General features: G+C 32.7%; 1 protein-coding gene across 1 annotated transcript in view; it reads left to right on the top strand.

Annotated features, from left to right (window-relative positions):
* LOC144253356 (von Willebrand factor A domain-containing protein 8-like) overlaps positions 1–20,541 on the top strand; it is a 243,155-nt gene extending 222,614 nt beyond the window's left edge. The window contains exons 21-26 of the mRNA XM_077795473.1: positions 8,650–8,729; positions 8,933–8,935; positions 10,628–10,756; positions 13,343–13,462; positions 18,906–19,111; positions 20,189–20,541. Coding sequence (XP_077651599.1) covers positions 8,650–8,729; positions 8,933–8,935; positions 10,628–10,756; positions 13,343–13,462; positions 18,906–19,111; positions 20,189–20,344 — 694 coding nt within the window. The 3' untranslated portion in view covers positions 20,345–20,541. The remainder of the gene's footprint in view (positions 1–8,649; positions 8,730–8,932; positions 8,936–10,627; positions 10,757–13,342; positions 13,463–18,905; positions 19,112–20,188) is intronic.
* The last annotated feature ends 1,367 nt before the right edge of the window (positions 20,542–21,908 follow it).

Raw genomic sequence — 21,908 nt, 5'->3', positions numbered from 1 at the left:
TAAAATCATGGCATTTGCAGGTAAATGGATGGAATTGGAGAATATAATATGAAGTGAAGTAAGCCAAAGGGCAAATGTTTTCTTTGATATGAGAATGCTGACTCATAATGGCGATGGTGGGGGGAACATGGGAGGATTGGAGGAACTTCAGATAGGGCAAAGGGGAGAGAGAGGAAGGGAGGGGGCAATGGAGTAGGAATGATGGTGGAATGAGTTAGACATCATTACCCTAAGTACATGTATGAAGACATGAATGGTGTGAAAATACTTTGTGTGCAATCAATGACTTGAAAAATTGTGCTCTATATGTATAATATGAAATGAATTGCATTCTGCCATTATGTATAACAAATTAGAATAAATAATTTAATTTAAAAAATAAATCTGAAAAAAAGAGAGAATCTGTTATAAAAACCTAATAGGAAAATTATAAAAAATTAAAGCCACATTTTCTTTATAGATTTTGTAAAAAAAAAAAAAGTACTCACTTATTTATACACTGGTTAATTTAAAACCATAGCATTGTAAATTTTTCCAGGTTGATAAACAAGCAAATGAAGATAAAAGAATGGATTATAGTATATCAAATAATATTATGTAAAAATTCAACTTATATTGTAAGTTTTAGTCAATATGTATTACACCAAATATATATATTGGGTTATTAACCAAGAGACATGCTTAACTAGCTTTGTGGAGAGCACTCCTCTTCTGGTAGACATTAATGGCAGCAGGATCATGTATTATTTGTCTTAATGATTAAAAATGTGTTTTAATTTTGGGCTGGGGTTGCATCTCAGTGGTTGAGAGCTTGCCTCTCATGCATGAGGCGCTGGGTTCAATCCTCAGCACCACAAAAAAAAATAAATAAATAAAACAAAGATATGGTGTCCATCTACAACTAAAAGAATGTTTAAAAAATGTGTTTTAATTTTATTCTTTCAATTTAATTGCCTGTTGTAAAATATCTTTTAGTACTTAATATGCAAAATATAGTTCATTCTGTAATTCAAAGTAATATGTTATTAACATGATAAGTTCCTTTAAATGCTATATGAATGTAAGTTCATTGCAGGAAGGAATTTTTACCTGTTTTGTTCACAGATAGTCCTCCAGTATCTAAAGTAATCCCCATTACTATATGTTCAATATTATTTGTTTAATGAAAGACTATGGAATATCATGATATGAAAAATGGTCATTTACTAATTTTTATGTTTTATTACGTTTTTATTTCGTTACTCAATTTATAAATTATTATGTAGTATATTTTCTAATAAAGATTTATCCAGCCAGGTGTGGTGGTGCACACTTGTAATCCTAGTTGCTCAGGAAGCTGAGGCAGAGGGATCCAGAGTTCAAAGCCAGCCTCAGCAATGGCGAGACCCTAAGCATCTGACTCAACGAGACCATCTCTAAATAAAAATACAAATAATGAAATAAAATAGGGCTGGGGATGTGGCTCAGTATTGGAGTGCTTCTAGGTTCAATCCCTGGCAATCCTCCCCACCCAGCCAAAAAAAAAGATGTATTCAAAGGACAAAATATTCATCAAACTCACCTTTGATTGCCTCTGTGTACACAACTTTGTATTTCTGTATTTATTCTTCTTTTCTCTTTTAAAAACTAATTAAAATACTCATTTTTCTATTCAGATAAAGGACCTATAAACTGCCTTTTATTTTTTTCTGGAAAATAGAAAAGTTCCTTCAAAGAAATTAGATCATATTGAGTCCCTGAAACTTAACCCAGCAGAAAACTAGTTTTCAGAGTAACAATAAAAAGTACAATTTTCTTTTTACCATTTTAGTAGATTTGTTTTATTTCTAAAAACTTAATAACTGATAAGATTTTCAGAGAAATTCAAGAAAAGATTTATCATCATGGCTTTGAATATTGAATTTCTTTTAAAATAGTGTTAATAAAATAGTCCTAAGGAGACATGGTAGAGATAAATAGATTTTGAAAACTAAGCATGTTTTGAAATGATTAGCTGGTGACTGTTTTGCTGTAGCTAATTTCTACCTGCTTTCCCAGCAACAACCTACCTCTGAACTGCAAAGTGCTGCATCCCAGTAGACTTCCTTCCATAAATATTATCCTCTAACGTCTTTCTTTCCTTTGTAGTTTGTTAGGATTTTTTGCATTTTGTCTTGTTAGCGATGAGTAATTTACTACTAAATAAACTACTATGTATCTCCAAAACAACTTTTTTAACAGCTGGAGTTTTTTCAGGCACTTTACCAGAAAAAAAATATTTTGCTTATCTTTCTAAAAGAACTTTTTCCTCAAAGCATTCAAGACATTCAAAGCACTGCTTATATATAATACTCTTTCCCCCTTTCATTCTTTTCCTTTTCCTTTTATGTTTCTTACTTTTCACCATAATATTCTCTCATATATTCTATGTTATTTCCCTTGGTAGAGGTGAGCTCTTGGGCTTTGAGAGGGTAAGTGATTGATCAAACCAAAAGTATTCAAATTTAGCCCACTGCTGGTTTTTTAACTAACATGACAGTAACCATAGTCTTATTTTGTGTCTTCTTTTTTTTGAGTTGGTTGGCAGCACTGCTCATAACAAGGACTGTATCTGTTTGAGGTTCTAAGGAAGTTTCTTCCTGTTTTCGGGAAAATCAATTTGTCATTTGCAGGTAGAGGGTAGTGTTATGTGCCCCTATTCAGCACAGAAACCAGAATGTTTGTAAATAATTAATTATTAAACTTGTTTGCATCACCTTTGTCTTAAGTACCACTCACTGTTTTATTAATGATTATTAGTGTTCTTTACATTTCTTTCAACTTATTTTTAATGAGCATTGTTAAAACAATATTTTGATGATGTCATGAACTCTTCTTCATTTGAAAAATTACTTTTTGACAATATTACTTCTCGATAAGTATTTACTACTCAATAAGAAGTATTTACTTCTCAATAATAAGATATATTATGCTTATATCTTATTTGCTAAAAGTATCATTTAGTTCTATTTTTATAATCACCCGTTTGTTTAAAATAATAAGCAAATATCTGGTGCCTCTTTTGATCTATATTCTTCTGTCTTTTCTCATGTTTGATACATTATTGAATGGAGTGCTTGTATAGCCATCTTTATTTTAATGAAGATTATAAAGGAGATTTTTGTTGGCTATTTGAAACTCTTGTATCTTCCTTCTTCCTTTACTCTTAAGTTTATCTATTAACTTTCTTCCTAAAAGAAATAAAAACATCCATCTATTAAAATATAACTCATTAAAATATAATATTCAAAATAAACACTATTTTGAGAACTTTTCCTCATTCGTAAATTAGAAGATATTAGTTTAAAGTAACTTTACAAGCAACATTTCAGAACAGATTGTGCTTGCTCTCTAGAGGCTAATTTTATTTCCTTATTTTAACAAAAACTTGGTCTTTACATACTTTAATTGCATCTGGAATCATTGTGAGTTACTATTGAACATCAGTAACTCCAATTTAAAAAAAAATTAAAATCACAAGGTTAAAAGGAAAATAGAGCTTAATGTGACATTTCTTTTTTTATTATGCAAATTTTTATTTATATATGACAGCAGAATGCATTAAAATTCTTATTACATACATAGAGCATTATTTTTCATATCTCTTGGTGTATATATAGTATATTCACACCAATTCATGTCTTCATACATGTACTTTGGTTAGCAGTGAACCATCATTAATTATCCCATGCCCCCTTCCTTCCCCTCCAACCCCTCCACCCTATATACTAGAGGTTGTCTATTTCTCTCATGCTCCTGCTCCCTATCCCATTATGAATCAGCCTCCTTATATCAAAGAAAACATTTGGCATTTGGTTTTTGGGAATTGGCTAACTTCACTTAGCATTATCTTCTCAAATTCCATCCATTTATCTGCAAATGCCATGATTTTATTCTATTTTATTGCTGAGTAATATTCCATTGTGTATATATGTGACATTTTTATCCATTCATCTATTGAAGGGCATTTAGATTGGTTCCACAGTTTAGCTATTATGAATTGTGCTGTTATAAAAATTGATGTGGCTGTGTCCCTGTAGTGTGCTGTTTTTAAGTCCGTTGGGTATAGACTGAGGAGAGGGACAGCTGGATCAAATGGTTGTTCCATTCCCAATTTTCCAAGAAATCTCTTACTACTTTCCATATTGGCTGCACCAATTTGCAGTCCCACCAGCAGTATATGAGAGTACCTTTCCCCCCACATCCTCGCCAACACTTATTGTTGGTTGTATACCTAATAGCTGCCTTTCTGACTGGAGTGAGATGAAATCTTAGAATGGTTTTGATTTGCATTTCTCTAATTGCTAGTGTACATTTTTTCATGTATTTGTTGATTGATTGCACATCATCTTCTGAGAAGTATCTGTTCAATTCCTTGGCCCATTTATTGATTTGGTTATTTGTTTTTTGGGTGTTTAGCTTTTTGAGTTTAATGTGATATTTCTTTGAGCAGTCCTTTATTGACACAGGCTTTAATTGATGGACATCTGTAGTTTGTAATACCATAAGAAATAGGAACAACTGATAATAAATGTCAAATATTAGCTAATTAATTCATCGAGTATTACTGGTAACTGAAAACCATCTCTTTATTAAACCTTAGGCTAAAAATAATATGACAAAGGTGTGTTTCAACTTTTTTTCTCCTTAGTTTAGTTGAAATTATTGACTAAATTTTTATTAGCCAGCATTTCAAAGATGTTTTTGAGAGAAACAAGTCAAAATAGAATTAAAATTTGCAGTAAAATATTTTCTTAAGGTCATTGCTTTTTGTGTGGAGAATTAATATATTTTATTAAAGATGCTGATGAATGCAAAACAATGATTTTAATGATATGCTTTTTAAAAAGAATTATCACAGTGTCTTTAAGAGTCTGTGCATATGCTATCTACAACAACAGTAAACACCTTATCCCTTACTAAGTTGAAGTTTATAGTTTATAGGATGTCTTTTTTCTTGTATTATATACTATGCAGAAGGTAGTATATTGTTTTTCACCCTTATATAATCAGGGTAACTATCCAAAATGCAAGCCAACCAATTTTAAGCTCAGTATCATTTCACATATGTTACTAGTCTGCTTTTTCTTTGATGTGCCAGATGAAATGATCAGTAATAAGAAGAGAACAAATCCATTCTTATTCCATAAGTTCCTCTTTCTTGCTGACTTTTCCACTGAAAACCATGTTTCCTATTTGTATTTATCTTCATTTTAGTCTTTTATGGAAATCATCTGATTTGTGCTTGTTCCCTCAAACATATGGTTTTTATTTCTAGCACAAAAGTCTTTTGAGAAATCTAATTTGACAAGTCGTATGCTATCAGAATCCAAGTGTTATAGAGCAGTTTTATTTGCCTCTTTAAAATTAGAATTCAGCTTGAATTTACTGTTCTTAATCTGCTGTAAAGCACTATAATTATTAATGTAACACTGAATTTCCTTCCTACTGACAATGATGCAAGAGTTTCTTTTTCTTTTTTGGTCCTGGAAGGTATCATGTTGTTACCCATTAAATATATGAGAATTGAGGTGAGAAATTCACTATATTGCTATAAAAATCTGTGTGAACACATCTTTTTCCTTTCATTACCCACCCCCTTCTCCATTGCTAGAATATTGACAGTGAATTTAAGTGAGTTAATTAAGCTCTATTCTTCATTAGTTCAAAACTCTAAAAATTAATATGTTAACAAAAGGCAGTATACAGGATGTCCAACAGTAAATTTATAAATATTAATGTAGAGAAAATGGATGCTTGTATATCATAACATTGTCCTAGAAATATTTAATCCATACCAAAAGTTGATAAATACCAATAAATTGTCACAACATATTTTCACTTTCCTTAACATTTTCCAGGGCTTTATTTTAGATATATTTTAATTTGATTTTTTAGGGACGATAAAAGAATAATTCTTTGGAATGGATTTTTGGTAAAGCGTATGAAGCAGTATATCATGGGGACAGGTTCTAAGTACCCTAAGGGCTGGTGTCATGAGGTTAGCAGCTTGGAAGAAGGTTCAGGAATAGCAGTAGGCCAGATCCCAAGAGAATAAACAAAAGAAACCAATCACCATTTGTTCAAGTTAGAGGAAAAATCCTTTCAAGCTAGGTATAAACAAAGCAGGTAATCTGGAAATTGTAAATGTCAATAATTATATTGTCAACATACCAAAGTAGGTCCTGATAATTAAGGACTTTGACGTGAAAAATACCCACTAGCCAGGTGTGGTGGGACATATCTGTAATCCCAGTGCTCAGGACAGTGAGGCAGGAGGATCACCTGTTCAGAGCCAGCCTCAGCAATTTAGTGAGGCCCTAAGCAGGTTAGTGAGACCATGTCTCAAAATTTTAAAAGTAGAATGAAAAGGGCTGGAGATGTGGCTCAGTGGTTAAGTTCCCCTGGATTCAATCCCTGGTTAAAAAAAAAAATAGTTACCCACTACATTAGTAAGTCTACATTAGTAAGTCTAAAATTCAACTCAGCTGGAGGACAGGATAGACATTAAAGCATCTACTCTCAGTTCCATGGCTGATCAAACAGCTTCTGAACATTGCTGTGCTTTCTAATAGAGGTGAATTAGGACCCTTCCTTTCCTCTAAGAGAGTCAGCCTTAATATAACCCAAAAATTACTAGAGTGGGTTCCAGATTTTATGTTTTTTTTTAAAAAAAGTTTCATCATCCAATAAATTTGTATTCTGCACTATAAATCAAAATGTAAGGTTTCATTTTTTTACTTTTTATCATATTTTATTTGTTCAGCAAATATTTATTTAATTCCTTTCATAAGCCAGACATCTAGATACTGGGGACAGAAGTGGGATAATATAGATGTTCTATATTTTAGATCTTCTAGCCAGTGTAGAAAAATAAATCTTGAAATAAATAATTGCAATATAGTATATTAAGGATTGAGATAGGAGAGATCAAGGGTCAAAGGGAATACACAACAAGAGCACATACTCTGGTCTTCAAAGAGTAAGGGAAGAGACTTTGAAGAAGTATTGTTAATACTAAAAGTCTAAAGATAAAGTAGAAGTTGGGCCAGGAAATCTCAGTCACTTCAAGAGCCATAACAATAACAACCAATGACTAAAGCTGGCATGTTATTATACTCCTGCTGCCTTCCACATACTATGCCACAGACTTTCCAAGCATTCCTTTAGCAATTTTCCTGGGCAGATCTTATTACTTACCCAAGATCATATTACTAACAAGTAGCCAGAAGGAAAATTTACTGATTATTCTGACTCTAGAGTCCTCTTTCTGCTACCCCAACTGCCTCTCAAAGCAATTAACTAATTTCTATTGAATTTGTTTTGCTTTAAAAAAAATTTGAGTGCTATGTTAAATTTGCTTTGGTTTTGATTGATATGTGATATTACTTTAAAAAAAAAATAGATACACACTTTACAATTTTCACAGATGGTAGTAAAATTTGGCATTTGGGCGTGAGTTTCACATGCATATTATAGCACCAAGTTTTGAAGTTCACATTCCAAGTAATGTCTTACACATACAATTTCAACTTCACATTTTATTTTAACTAAATGGTAGGGTCATTTGAAAAGACAACTTTGAATCATTCCAAAGAAAGACATTACTCATATTTTAATAGTAGTTCTAATTCTCTGAGACTTAATCCAGCTGGCCGTAGTATTTTATTTTTTGAAAATACAGTATATATAGAAGGAGATGATATTAAATTGATCCCCTCAAGTCTTTGAACCTGCCTAATACCTACAGCTTCTGTGCATGTTTAACAAAAATATCCATAAGTAATACAGACCTTATATCTCATCAGGAAAGAGGCTTACAACACCAAGATAACTCACTATCAATACTTTTGAAGATTCTCAATTAAAGGAGCATTTGATAAATAGGAAAAAGTGGCTTAAGAAAATAAATTGGATTGCTGTAAACCCAGCAAAATTTTTAAAATCCAATTAAGTAATTCTTCAGTGTTCTTGGAAGTGGTGTGAGTCATGCTTTAGAACCTAGTGATAGCTAATTGGGCTATATCATATAATTTGTAGACTTGCTTTATTTATTTGACCATGTCAACATGCCAATTATTACCAAACTTGCCCATCCTATTATTATAATTTTTTTTTCTGTGCTGGGAATGAACCCAAGTGTAGCTACATTTAAATTTTATTTTTAAATTTTGAGACAGGGTCTTGTGAAGTTGCCCAGGCTGGCCTCCATCTTGTGATCCTCCTGCCTTGGCCTCTGGATTGCTGGGATTATAGCATGCACCACTGCACCTGGCTGAGATTACTTCTAAGTAACATAAATATTATATATAATATAAAACATTTTTTGAAATTTCTCTATTTCATCCTCATGAGGTAATTCTGAGATATGAAATGATCATAAAGGAGAAAAGAAAAAGAAGAACCTGATTAATCTATAAACCTAGATTAATTCCCAAACCCTTGTAATTTATATTAACTTAACAACATACCATTGCTGGATGAAATTTCACTTGTTATTTTTATTTTTATTCAGAAAAGCAGGATGGTGAAACAAAATTTTAAAAGAACTTCTCTTGTGTGGTATTTTATTTGTAATCAAACATTGGTTTATTTCCTTATTAACTATAAAACATGTTGGTTTCACCTTAGGGACACCACAGTACAAACGCTTACTCTTCAGCCTTCAGTTAAAGATGGACTGATTGTGTACGAAGACTCACCTTTGGTTAGTAATCCAATCATATGAATATTTTAAATATTTTAAATGATAGCTGTGTTTCATCCTTTGAATAAGTAGAGAAATCTCCCATAGATTCTAATGTTTTTTAGACTAACTAGAATGCACTTGTTCAGGTGTTATTTTAGGGACAGATATTTAAATGTAAATTATTGGGAAATATTATTTCTAAGATTATGTTCTCTTTTCAGAGAGAAGGTGGGGAGAGAGAGAGTCATAAATTTAGGGAATGACAAAAGTCCTTTACTGATTTCTCTTCTAAAATTTTTTTAAGGTTGCTATTGTTTCCAAACATGTATAGTTTGAAATTAGGTAATATTTCTAGAAAAGTGTTTTTTTTCTATTGGTGGTTTATTCTAATAAAGTGGTTTTGTCTAATCAAATATCAGTGTTTTAGGAAGCTGGGGGGATCCAGTCCTCAGCTTCCCATTTGAGACCCAGGGAAATCCCAGCCTGCCAGGCATGTGACCCTGTGCAGCAAACTCCTGCACAACTGCAGCACCAGTAAGCCATCATGGGACCTCTGTGGTCCAGACCCAGAGATGTGAGTCTAGGATCTCCTGCCTGAAGTCATTTGGGTTGGGCCCAACTTTCCTTTTATCTGTGCAGAGATGGGGTTGAGGATAAGAGCTCCATGTTTTCTTTTTATACCCTAAAATTTACTTATAACCCTTAATGGTTTTTTTAATCTCTCATCAATTCTTTATAAAATATTTGTGGTAAAAGAAACCACCTATTTAATGATGTGTTATTTCCTTAAAATCATTCATCACAATTGTGCAGTCAGAAAAACTTATAGTTCATAATGTTATATTTCTTGCTAATTAAAAACAGTCTTTACATTTAAATTCATTGAGCATTTTCTCCTACTCCCCCTAGGGGAAAGAGTTTTAAGAATTTTTAGCTTTTATCTTTATTTAATGATGTCACCATTCACACAGTCACTCAAGTCCTAGGACTCTTATTTTTCTTTTCCCCTCTTACTATTCAAATGGTTGCCCAACCTATAGTTTCTACCTCTGCTGAACTCCTCAGATTAGTCTAACACTTTTTATTTCTGTTTTCTAATGCTGATGCCCAATCAGGTTCCCAAACTCTTTTAAACAAATTGTTACAGTAATCCCCTTTTAGTTTATTCTGCATGTGGCTGCCAGATTAAATATCCTAAAGTGTAGCTCCACAGTTTTTTTCCAACATGTGTGAACTCACAAATATTAAATTATATCCCATTATTTAATGAGGGAAAGTATGTATTTATTGGTCTGGCAAACAAATTCCTTAGTAGTAGAAACCCAATCTACTCTTCTAGTGCCTTTTTTTTCTTTTCTTAGATCTGACTTCTATTTCAGTTAATATAAACTACTCATATTCACTCTTCAATAAATATGCTCCAGGAGTTTGACCATTGGTTTGCTTTTTTGTTTTGAATACCACATCTCCAGCGCCATGCATTCTGATTTATTACAATATTAAAATATTACACTTTTTTAAAGAGCTAGAACAAATGCAATATTTTGATACAATTGCTTATGGTGTCTCAACTCCTCTTAAATTCCATGGCACTTTGATTTCTCTATTTATTATACTTGTTGTACATCTCCCCTATTCTAGGTATGAAATATTATTTGATATCATTATCATAGGAATAATTCTAAACTGAAGGTAAGTGAAAGGATTCCTGTGAAATCAGTAAAATAGTGACTATGTGAAGATTCTTGTGGAGATACATAAATTTCGTTTTTAGCTGTGCTGCAGATTTTGAGTATATATGGTAGTGTGTAGCCATAACTTAATACTAGCTATTATAAATCCAAAGCACTACGTGATGAAGCTTTAATAATGCTTACTTTTATTATTTGTGTTTGTTTATGATAAGTTTTCTGGTTAAAGCAATAAAGATGGGTCATGTTCTGGTTATAGATGAAGCAGACAAAGCCCCAACAAATGTCGCTTGTATTTTGAAAACTCTAGTAGAAAATGGAGAAATGATTCTAGCAGATGGAAGACGAATTGTAGCAAGTGAGTATTAAAACTGCAATGTTTACTGTTATATCTGTAATTTTTATATCTCTGGTATGGACTCAAGCAGTAGGCATAATTTCAATATAAATTAAATTGTCCATGTTGATAATTATTTATAAAAAATAACATTTAAGTCTAGCTTTATAAGTTTTACTTTTTTGTGGGAGAAGGTGCTGGGGATTGAACCCAAGGCCTATTGCATGCTAAGCACATATTCTACCACTGAGCTTATTCTGAGTCCCCAGTTTTATTTTTTATAGCCAGGAAGGCATTTTTAAAAATTTCTGTGGTAATATTAGGACAAATCAGTGTCATATTTTTCTACCCTGAGAATACTAATATATACTTTATCAATTCATTTCTCCATTATTTGTGTTATTTATTTTCTTTAATATCTGGAATTTTAAGACTTATTTTATTATTAGCTCAATATAATTAGAAAATTTGCTAGACTTATACATGTACATATACACACACATAAAATACTTATTATGTATTTGTGTATTTATATATATATATATATATATATATATATATATATATATATATATATATATACACACACACACACACACATACATACACATTAGATACACACTCTTCTTTAGCAGGAAGTAGTTCTCCTCTATTTTGGATTGTCTTCTTCTTGTTCCTACTCACATACCCTTTTTGTTATTGTTAGGAAAAAATGAAGAAGGATAAATCTTATCAGTTTATTTAACCTACAGAGAATATTAAGTTTGTTTAACACAATGTGAGAATATTTTCTAGCTTTTAATTTTAAATTTTTGCCTCCTGAAAAGACTAGCCATTGAAAATACATATCCAATAGCCTAGTAACCAAACAAATTAGGATAACTAAAGTCTGCAGTATTTGAAGATAGTGTAAAGAAGACCCCATTCAAAAAATACAAGATGACCATCATAGAAGTGTTCCTCCTGGACATTACCATTGTAAGGTTGCCATATTGAACCTCAGTTCAGACTAATAATAGCATTCTATTATTTTAATTTTACACTGAGTTTCATGAAAAAAAATAAGAATTTGTGTTAGTCTGAATATTCTCTCTTAACATCTTTTCAGACTCTCAGGATTGGAATTCTGCCGGCTCTTTTTAGAGGTATCTCAAGGACACTAAAATAGGAAGAAAGATTTTCTAAAACAAAATCATAGTTAAAGAGTGATTATTTCCTGGCAACCCTCTACATTTTCTGATATGTTTTTGAAAGATAACCGACAAGTAGATAGGCAAAATAATTTCCAAACTCAAGCATGATTGTTCATGACTAGAATTTGTTATTGTTGTTATTTTGTTATATTTTGTTTGTTTTGCTTTTTTGGTGCTGGGCACTAGACTCAGAGCCTTATGTTAAGCATGGGTTTTTTCGCTAAGGTACACCACCAGCCGTGTAGGTGATATTTTAAATAAAGGCACCTGAAGCTCTTTTAATGGAGCTTCATAAACCATCAATTCCAGTCCTGTCTTTTTTCATTTTCCTTGCTTTTAAAAAACATTCTCCATTTTTATTATCATATTTCTTTTAATTGAATAATTAAACTTTGCCTATGGCTCCATACTCCTCTGGTTTTCTTTACTAAAATTAATCGGGATAAATGTTAAAAAACTATAGGTTGTATTAGCACATGCATATATGACACATTGAAAGATTATTGTTTGGTATCATAAATGATTGTAAGTATAGGTTCTTACAGACTCATCTCAAAACTCCAGGTGTGTCATAACCATCGTGTTTTAAAGGTGGGCAGCCTAAGGCTAGGGTTTACATAAACCTAGATGGTAAGTGGTTCTTCTTAAAATAACCATAATAAAGCTCTTACTAGCAGCTCAGACATTATCTGGAATGTGCACCAACCAGGAGATTGTAATATTTAGTTCCTTTAATGCCATAAACACGTGCATAAAACAATTCCCTAATTGGAAACAAGTCAGCTGGGTTTTTAAATTTTTTTTAGTTGTAAATGGATGCAGTACCTTTATTTTAATTATTTATCTTTATGTGGTGCTGAGGGTCAGTTGAACCCAGTGCCTCACACATGCAAAACGGGAGCTCTATCACTGAGCCACAACTCCAGCCCCACAAGTCAGCTTTTTACTAATGAATTGGCAGTTTTTGAGACCTCTATTTTATCTAGTTATGTTTTAGGGCATGTGACCTAAACAAGAATGATATCTTAAGCTGCATACTCTAAGGCTTTGTGCAAAGGGATGCAGCTGATAAAAAGTAAAGATTGTGTGGATTTTAGCCTTGGGTATTCCTTGTAGCTCATTATAAATTTTTATTTTTTTATTTGTTTCAAGAATAATGATATCTCAAGCCAGTATTGTAAGACAGTGTATGGATAGATTTGCTTTTTGATATATGTTGCACATTTACATAAATATGCAAGTTCTTGTAGAGTTTAGTATATTTATCAATATTCTGTTCTTGAGCAAACTTTTTCAAGCAAGTTTTTCCTGCAATTCAGTTGTCACTATGACTACTTGTGTTAAAGTCAATAACTTGACATTCTTAAAAATTATTAAATATCAATAAAGAATAAATGGAAATTTTGTTTTTCAGATTCGGCCAACGTGGATGGACGAGAAAATGTTATAGTGATTCATCCTGACTTTAGGATGATTGTTCTAGCCAACAGACCTGGATTTCCTTTCTTAGGCAATGATTTCTTTGGCACCTTAGGTAAAAACAGTAATGCTGATAATAACAATCACATTAACAATAATATTAATAATAACAATGTTAATGACAGTGCCAGAATGGCTGTCACGGTTACTCTATGCTGTACCACAATAACTGCCCTGTGTATCTTATATTCAAAGAGATTATTCTTCTCTAGTCAATTAAGTAATGACTGATAGAGGTGGGCTTCATATCTAAGTCAATCTGATTCCAGAGCCTTTTTTTCTTAATTATGTTAAACTATATGTCATTCAGGTCTTTTTGGAATGAAATAAGAAATGTTTTTAGTGTCTGTTTTTGTTACATTTCCCTAACTATGAAAAGGGCTAAAACAACTCTGAGGAAACACATTCACACTGATTAGAGGCCCTGGAATAAACTTAATCATCATAACCTTGAGGAACTTTTCTTTTCTGTGGCAAATATATATTTCTGGACTCTAATACTCATAGGATCTTTGGCCTAGTAATTCCACATTAAGGAATTGACCTGATTTAAGTACAAGTATAGACAATACAGCATGTTTGTAATAGCAAGAAAAGAAACAAATCAAATACAATAAGTCATGAAAGTGGTACTCTATTTACTCTTTGAGGTTCTTTTCAGGGTAGAAGGGATGTATATACACATATATGTCTTACTTGTGTAGAATTTCTCCTAACACAGAAAACTGGCAAGAAGGGAGGGTTGTTTGTCTTGAAATTCAGAAATGGACATGTAATTTGTTCATTTACTATTTTTGTATTTTTTTAACCATATATAGATATTTCTGTAAAAGCCATTACCCATTCGTGCATTACTGATACTCTTACAATGTAGCAACGTGAAAACACTAAAGTAAACTTGTAATTGTTTCTAGTGTGAAAGGTTTGAGTTTTTTTTATGTAGTTTCTTCATGGGTCACACACAATTTTAATGTCTATAAGAACATTAATTCCCTATTCTGTCTTTGTCTTTCATCCTCCTCTGAATCCTGAAATCTGCTGTGGCTCAGATGAAATTCCAGCCCTCCCTGCAGTCACTTCTTCCACTGAAGTCCTTTCAAGGAGTGTGTGTGTGCGTGTGTGTGTGTGTGTGTGTGTGTGTGTATTTCTCTCATACTGGGTGTAGAGGAAATAAAGAGTCTTTGCTTCTTGTTGCTATTTATGGGTTATTCTCTTTGTTTCTTCCTTAAAAGTTCCTAGCTTTACATCTTGTGTCGTCAAGATTATATTATTACAACCCCTTGTTGCTGTCGTCTACCTCCTTGTCCTTTCTCCATGATTTTTTGTTCTTTGTTCACTGTCACTCTAACTCTTAACTGCTCTGGGAGTGTTCGAAGTATAGTGCATGTGGATTTTCCAACTCTCTGGTTTCAGGGCTTCTTGGATGTTTTTATTCAAGTGATTTTATTCCATATTATACCTCAGCCACTCACTTCCATGGACATATCCTAGTTTTAATTACTGAAACTCTGCTATAATCTTAATTTTATAATTCTATTTATAACTTTTCCTTGGGTTTTTATTTCATCACTGCAAAACCTCCAGTATTTCCTGTTACTACTTCTAAGTAAGTACCCCAAATCCAGCAACCCTTCATAACAATTAGAAAACATACACACATGGAGCTGAATATGGTTAGAAAAAGTAACCTCACTTTTCTTGACTAGGGACCTCAGGTGTCCCTTATTGCAATCACACTGTGCCTTCCTAGTTCTTTTACTTTCATGTTCTCTTAGGTAAGTAATTCAGATCTTCTCTCCCCTCACAGCTCTAACCCTGCTGGGTGAATTTTCTTGTTTGTTTTAAAATTGTACAATACTTCTGCAATCACTTGTGAGAAATTGAAACATAGAAGGAGAGGTCTTCTTCACTTTCCCACCAGTCCATACCACCAGTTAGGTATGGATGACCCATACCTAACCAGGATTCAGTTTCTTGACTCACTTTCCATAGGCCTATTATTTTTTCCTAGCTTCCTACCGTACTGAGAAAAAAATAAAAACAATAGAAGTTCACATCCATAGACTTGTGTCCCCTGAACATTCCATCCATAGTGTTGTGGTTTCCCACCATTTCCAGGTAAACCATTCACACTTTCATCAAGAGCCAGTCCCTCCAGATGAGTACACAATTCCACTTTCTTAAGGATAGAGCTTGAAAAATTCTGCCTTTCCTCTCCCATATCAGCAGTTTTCTTCTTTGTTCAATTGTTCCCATCAGCAATCAACTTTGTTTCCTTTTAAGATATCTTCAATCTTAAAAAAGACCCTCTAATCCTCTTTTTTTGCTAGCTGCTATTGGATTCTTCTACTATCCTTTTTAGCTACACTCCTCACAGCAGTTTTTCACACTCAGAGAATTATCTATACTTGATAGCTGCATTTCTCCTTCACCAGTATCTCTTAAGTTCATTCTTATAAGATTTTTGTTCCCATCTCTCCACAGAAACATTCTTGTCTAGGTTATCAGGGACTTTTCCACTGTTAAATTTGGTGATCAGTTTGCAGTGCTCATCTTTTTTAATCTGTTAGCAGTACTGAATAGAATTGACACAGTTGGTCACCCTCTTTTCCTTAATGCACTTTCTTGTATTTGACTTCTAATTCTCCTCCAGCTGCTTTTTTGATTTCTTTCTACATTAATGACTATTCCTTCTCAGCCTCCTTGTTGCATGCTTGGTATAATGCTGCTAGTCCTCTTTTACCTAGCTGTGCTCATTCCTTGGTAAAATCAGAACATGTTATGTTTTAAAACACCATTTATACTCTTGTTGTTGCCAAATTGTTAATTTCCAGTTTAGACCTGTCTCCCAAACTATACACTGATATCCAACTGTCTATTCAATAGTTCCCATATCTTGGATCTAACATATCCATAATGAATTTACTTTTCTTGATCTATAGTCTCTTTTTTCATTTCAAACGATAACTCCATTTTCTTTGGCCCAAAAATATTTCTTGACTTTTCTCTTTCCTCTTGATTTCTTACCATCTATCAGGAAATCTTATTGGCTCTATCCTCAAAATATATGCAGAATTATGTTATATTAACTATATTACATTACAGCTGTATCATATTATAATTATATTACACTCATCACTTCTATCGGTCACCATTTTGATCTGAGCCACCACAGCCTCTCATCTGAATTATGAGAAATAGTTCTCTAGTGGATCTCCCTGTTTCCACTGTTATCTTTTGTCTTGAACTGTGAAGGATCTAAGATTTTACCCTACCTGCCTTTAACCTAACAAATTAGCTTGCCACCATTTTATGGCAGAAGATACTGGACTCCTGGGTCAGAGGAAAAGGAAGGATTATTACTCAGCAAAAGCAGATTGGCATTTGCACTAGTTCCTCAAGGCCTAGGTCCCACAAGATAGCACAAAGAGGATCAAATGATTCCTGCTTTTGCATGAGATGCTTTGCAGCAGGGGTGGGGTGGGGGGGAAGCTTAATGTTAGGTAATCCAAATGTTTTATCATGGACAATAAATATGCCTTATGTTGTTCCAGAGGGAAAGATATTTGCTTTACAAACATTCTTAAAAATATAGTCAATGGAGTCAGCATCTTTGCTAATAAGATATGCTACAATGCTATAGATCCCAATACCCTTCTGTAGTCTTTTCTCGACACAACAGTCCATTCTTTTGTTAAAATTCCTCCCTGGCTTTCCACTTTACTTTGACTATAAGTAGTCTTTATAACAGTTTATAATGTCCTGTGAGATATGTCTCCCACGTCTTGTCTTTCTGACCTCCTGCCTTATCCTGTTATGAACTGCTCTCCCTGTCACTCATTCTGTTCCAGCCATTCTGTTCTCCTTCCTCTTCTTTTCACATGCTAGATATTTTTGCTTTAGGGTCTTTTATTAGCTGTACTCACTGTGTGTGATGCTCTTCCCCCAGGTGTCTACATTTTCTTAGATGCTACCTTCTCAATGAGTTCTACCTGGTTGATTTTCACCACCATAACTACTTCTATTGTCCTATACTATGCCTTTCTTTTTCTTTGAAACTTATACTTTCTAATAGTTATCATTCATCTCCCTTTGCTTGAATATAAACTTCACTAGTATAGGGAATTTTGATACATATGAAATACCTAAATACGTAAATACATATAAAGTACCTAGAGTTGTACTTGGCACATAGAAGATGTTTAATAATTATTTGATGAATGAATAAATATGGAGACAATTGACTTTTTAAAATCAGTGTTAAATTTCATTTTCAGTAAAAACTGTTTTACATTTTATATTTGAAAACTTTGTGATAAAAGTAGAAGTTATCATGGCTTTCATTTTAATTGAGTTACTTTTAAATACACACACACACAGACACACACACACACACACATATGCACATAGCCCTACCCTCACACACAATAACTTTATTCAGATGGTTTCTAAATCAGAGCAAGATCTTACTGCTATCTGACTAGGTATCTTCTTTTTCTAAAATGAACCCCTTAAATGATTTAAATTTATTTATTTTAATTTTCTTTATACCTGTTCTTTTAGATTATGGATCAGGGAATTTTATGACTCAGCATGAACAATTCATCCTTCTTTTCAGAATAAAGTGTATGTCTCTAATTCATTCCTTCTTGTATAAGTAACAGATTAAATATTTTGCATTTAGAATTCCATTTCTTGGTTTTAATTTAGACAACATCTCTGCAGTTTTCTTTTCTAAAACTCTCCTCTAAGGTATATTCTAGCAATCTGCACACTTTATAACTTGTTAGGGTCATAATGATACTAATTTTCCATTCTTTAGAATACATTTAAAAAAGCATTCACATAAGATGAATATATATAATTTCTGAAGATCTTCAACATTTGTTAAAATTAAAAAGGCAGTCTCAGAACCACGTGAAAAATACACTCCTATTAATGGAAAAGGAACAAATCACTAGAATTGTATTTGTTTGCATGTATGCATTTATTTTAAAATACTAAAGCAGATCTGGAAAAATAAATGCGCTGAGTGCCTTTGAGAGAGGGAGTGACACTGGCAGAGATATTGAGGAAACTTTACCTTTGTATTTCAGTATCTCTCAGGAAGCATTTTATTCAAGTATTATGTAAATTTTAAAAAATATTTATTTGTTAGTTGTAGTTGGGCACAATACCTTTATTTATTTATTTTTATGTGGTGCTGAGGATTGAACCCAGGGCCTCGCACATTCGAGGCACACGCACAGTCGCTGAGCCACAATCCCAGCCCCTATTATGTAATTTTTAATGGGAAAAAACTCATGCCAAATAAACCACCATCACCCAGTTTTCTTCCACTTCAGTCATTTCTTTGCTTCTCTCTACAATCCTATTGTTGGATGGGCTTTCTATACTTTGATGAGCAACCAATGGCTCTTCAAACAGCTTTGCATTTTCTCCAGTAACATTATAATGGATTAGTCACATGATAAATGTGAATCTTCTTTCTCCCTTAGGTGACATTTTTAGCTGCCATGCAGTTGACAACCCCAAACCCCACTCAGAACTTGAGATGCTCAAACAGTATGGACCAAATGTGCCTGAGGCCATCCTTCAGAAGCTTGTGGCTGCCTTTGGGGAGCTGAGGAATTTGGCTGACCAGGGCATTATTAGCTATCCTTATTCCACCAGGGAAGTAGTAAACATCGTCAAACACTTACAGGTATGGCTCGCACCTGGAAATAGAGGTTTAGAAGAAGCCACTAATCTCTTTTTATTCAGACTACATAATGTATAATAAGCCTTTCAATTTCTATAAATAATCCAATTACATAATACAAAGTGTCTACAGTCTAAGTTGTGAATGTAGAAGACAAATGAACATTATCTATTAGGCCTTTGAATTGGCTTTGGCAAAGTTCTATACCATGGTCATCACCAAGCAACTAGGAAATTTGTGGAAGAGGGTTCAGAGGAGGAAGGTGAAGTAAGAGTGAGGCAGTGAGACAATGGGGAGAAATGTTAATTTGTTTGATTTACTCATTTCATAACATATATATATGTGCGTGTGTATATATACACAGACACACACACACACATATCTATAGAAACATTACATTCTATCCCATAAATATGTAAAGTTATCTGTGAATTAAAAGAATATATTTGGGAAGAACAAAAAGAAAAATAGAAAACGTTATTCTACCTATAAAATCATAAGTCCAATTCAGTCAGTTTAGATCCCAGAACCTAAAGAAAATCAAAACACAAACAGAGCCATTACAGAACCCAGAGGAACCACCAGTGTACATTTAGCTGTAGTGGTACTTGTTTTCTTTCCCTGTACTGTTCCCTATTTTTCTATTCACTGTACTTTTTATGTTCTTCCCTTATTTTCTTGTTCCTTTATTTTTTCATTTATTAATAGACTAATTTTTCTAAATACTTTTGTGTTCATATTAACACTGCCTTAACTAATATTTTAAAATTGGTCATCTGGAACTCCTTTTAAGGAGGGGGGGTCTGAAAGCAGGTATAATCACTGAACACCTGGTTCTGAGTTCTCCCTGATGTTTAAGAGTGGGAACAGTTACTCCTGAAATTCTAGTATTTATTTAAAAAGAAGCAAACATTAAAGGATAAAAATGTATGTTTTCCAACTATCTCTGTATCTAACAGGCTAGTAAATTTCTGCTAAAGTTCATTTGTGCATTTTGTTCTATCAGTTTAATAAATCTTTATAATGTTGTATACTTTATCACATACATAATAAGGATTTTATTTTATTTTTTTAATACAGAAATTCCCCACTGAAGGTCTTTCCAGTGTGGTTCGGAATGTGTTTGACTTTGATTCCTACAACAAGGACATGAAGGAGATTTTGATTAACACTTTACACAAATATGGGATACCTATTGGAGCAAAACCTACCAATGTGCAGCTGGCAAAGGAGTAAGGCAAACTCACTGTTGATAAAATGTTCTTGAGCATTACTCTTCTGATTCTGAAATACTAATAATTTCTAATCTACTGAGTTGGTGTGGAAATCACTTTCCATGAATAAGCTTTGCAAATATATGTTGCTATTTACTGGCTGGTTTTCAGTTGAATAGCATTATTTATAGACTTGTAAATTGAGAATTTCAATTATAAATATCCCATGAGTAGATGTAATACAATCAAATAAAGGGAAATATTTGTTTCTTTAACAGTGTCTGTTCTTTTGTTGAATTACAATGGGTGTCATTATTTCATAATCCAGTGCAAAACTGTACAAACATGAAAACTACATTCTAATGTATATTTTGTTATGATGTTCTTATTTATATCACCATATAGCTTATGGTAGTTTTCTGAATTTATAATCACATTAACTCTGTTATTTATTTATTTTTTTAAAATTTCAGCTTCATAGTTGAAAGAGATAGGCAGTGAGAACAAGCAAGTTTATTTCGTGTGGGCCAGTTGCCTTCCTTTTTATTTAGTAATCAAGGCTATACTTAACCTTAGTTAAGATTCTTGCAAATATGTTGTTTACCAGAATGATGGTTGGTAGAGTTTGTTAGAAGTAACTCAGCCAGTGCAGGTTCACTGGAAAATAATTTTATCTTATTTTTAAAAAATATTCTTTAGTTGTCGATGGACCTTTATTTTATTTATTTATTTGTATGTGGTGCTGAGAATCAAACCCAGTGCCTCACACATGCCAGGCAAGCACTTTACCACTGAACCACAATCCCAGCCCTCTGGAAAATAATTTTAAATATGCATAGTTTATGGATAATGCATCTAATGCCAACTTTGTCATAAATATGATCATTTTTCATAAATTCATAAGATACAATAATTAATCAAAGTAAAATAATATTTGACTGTCTCATATAGAGGCAATATAAAGTTTGTTAAATACAAATTAGTGATTAGTTCAGTAATATATATTTTTTTCTAAGTGCATACATCATCCTTATTTATTTGTTCTTCGAAGTCATTGTAAAAACTTGTCATAATATACATAAACACCATTAAAATAAATTTTTAAAGTATCAGAAATTTCTTAAAGAGAAACAAATATTTCCCTTTTGTGGTAAAAGCACAACATAGAATTATGTTAAAAATTATCCGTGTACTAGTTTGTACTAGTTTGTGATTTTTTTTTTCAAGAATGATTGGGTATCAGTTACTTAGCATAAACTTTTCTGTACAATTCTATTTTACCTATTGTTTAGCAGTCAGTATGCACATTTTGAAACTAGGTGAGTAATTGAATAGGCATAAGTTATCTCCTATATTAGTAAGTTCAATATGCAAACTTCCACTACTACCCATGTTTATTACTTCCTTTTTATAAACTACATTTTCATTTGGATATGGGCCAGTTTTATTAATATTAATAAATTTATATAATTAGAGTTATTTTCATGGAAAATAGCCTTATGATTAAAAGTTATTGGTAATATTTATTTAAATATTAAAATAGTAGATCAATCATAAGAAAATTGTTGGCAATTTCAGTTTCTACA

This window comes from Urocitellus parryii, chromosome 2, assembly GCF_045843805.1.
Source record: "Urocitellus parryii isolate mUroPar1 chromosome 2, mUroPar1.hap1, whole genome shotgun sequence".
In the NCBI taxonomy this organism is placed as follows: Eukaryota; Metazoa; Chordata; class Mammalia; order Rodentia; family Sciuridae; genus Urocitellus; species Urocitellus parryii.
The sequence above is the reverse complement of the archived record's forward strand: the minus strand, read 5'-3'. Positions and strand labels throughout refer to the sequence as shown.